We start from the raw sequence: 1,227 nt of genomic DNA, 5'->3' as shown, positions 1-1,227 counted from the left end.
GGGTGTCCCCTCTCCCTTGGGGTCCATCCTGGGGTGTCCCCTCTCCCTTGGGGCCATCCCTCGGTGTCCCCTCTCCTTTGGGGCCATCCCTGTGTGTCCCCTCTCCCCTGGGCCCACCCCAGGGGTCACACAGCCCCTCAGCCCCCCGCAGACCCCTGCCCACCCCCCGTGCTGCTGCGGTGCTAGCGTGGGGCACAGGGGCCGCTGGTTGGTGCCAGAGGGTCCCCAGGGGTCCCGGAGGTGACATCCCACCGTGTCCCCAGCGGAAGCCGACCTGCCTGGCCTGCTACAAGTTCGACACCGGTGACATCCCCAAGGTGCTGGACAAGTACCACAACTGCGGCCCCAGCCACCACCTGGCGGCCAAGGTGAGGTGCCCCCAGTGTCCCCCGGTGTCCCCCCGGTGTCCCCAGCCGGTGCCAGCCCCTGCTGTGCCCGCAGGAGATCCGGCAGCGGGACGAAGCCGAGTGCCGGGCGGTGGAGGAGGCCGGGAAAGGCGGGGACACGCCGTACCTGCCCGGAATGTTCGCCTTCTCCCGGGGGCTGCCAGCCTAGGTGGGTACGGGGACACCCCCGGGGACACCCCTGGGGACAGCCCGGGATGGGGACAGGGGGATCCCATCACAGCCTCTGCTCTGTGTCCCCTTCCCAGGCACCACGGCACCGATGGACGCTGCCCCGGCCCCCCCCGCTCGTCACCCCCCGGTACCGTGTGACCAAGGAGGGTCCCGGACGTGTCCCCCGCCCCCGGCTGTCCCCGCTCCGCAGTAAACGCAGCGCTGGCTCCGCTCTCAGGGCTCTAATTCCTGCGCCATCGCCCCCCTGCCGCCCCCGGGGCCCTGCTGGGTGCTCCACGCCACCACTGCCCGTGTCCCCCGCTGTCCCCAGGGGTGAAGGACAGCGCCGTGACGGGTGCTGAGCCGCGCAGAGACCCCCGAGGCCGCAGGACAGAGGGACACTGCAGGGTGGGACAGGTTTAATGCACAGTGTCCCCGAGCCGTGCCAGGGCTGAGGCCGGGCTCCCCACGGCTCCTCCGGCGCTCCCTGGGCATCCCGGGCTGGCACCGGGGGGGTGCCTGGTCCTGCCGGGGGTCTCTGGGGTACCCCAGCTCCAGTGCGGGGGTCCCACAGCTCCGAAGATGGAGACAGGCTTGTGGTGGCTCTGGGGGGGTCTCACGGTGACAGTTTGGCTCTGGGGGCTGTCCTGGATCCATTTTTGGGGTCTCA

At 71.2% G+C, this 1,227-nt stretch overlaps 1 protein-coding gene across 1 annotated transcript in view; it reads left to right on the top strand.

Moving 5' to 3' along the window:
* RARRES2 (retinoic acid receptor responder 2) overlaps positions 1-790 on the top strand; it is a 6,336-nt gene extending 5,546 nt beyond the window's left edge. The window contains exons 3-5 of the mRNA XM_015616505.3: positions 264-368; positions 442-555; positions 653-790. Of these exons, the coding sequence (XP_015471991.1) occupies positions 264-368; positions 442-555 (219 nt within the window). The 3' untranslated portion in view covers positions 653-790. The remainder of the gene's footprint in view (positions 1-263; positions 369-441; positions 556-652) is intronic.
* The last annotated feature ends 437 nt before the right edge of the window (positions 791-1,227 follow it).

This window comes from Parus major, unplaced genomic scaffold (assembly GCF_001522545.3).
Source record: "Parus major isolate Abel unplaced genomic scaffold, Parus_major1.1 Scaffold474, whole genome shotgun sequence".
In the NCBI taxonomy this organism is placed as follows: Eukaryota; Metazoa; Chordata; class Aves; order Passeriformes; family Paridae; genus Parus; species Parus major.
This window is presented reverse-complemented; position numbering and strand designations above follow the sequence as displayed.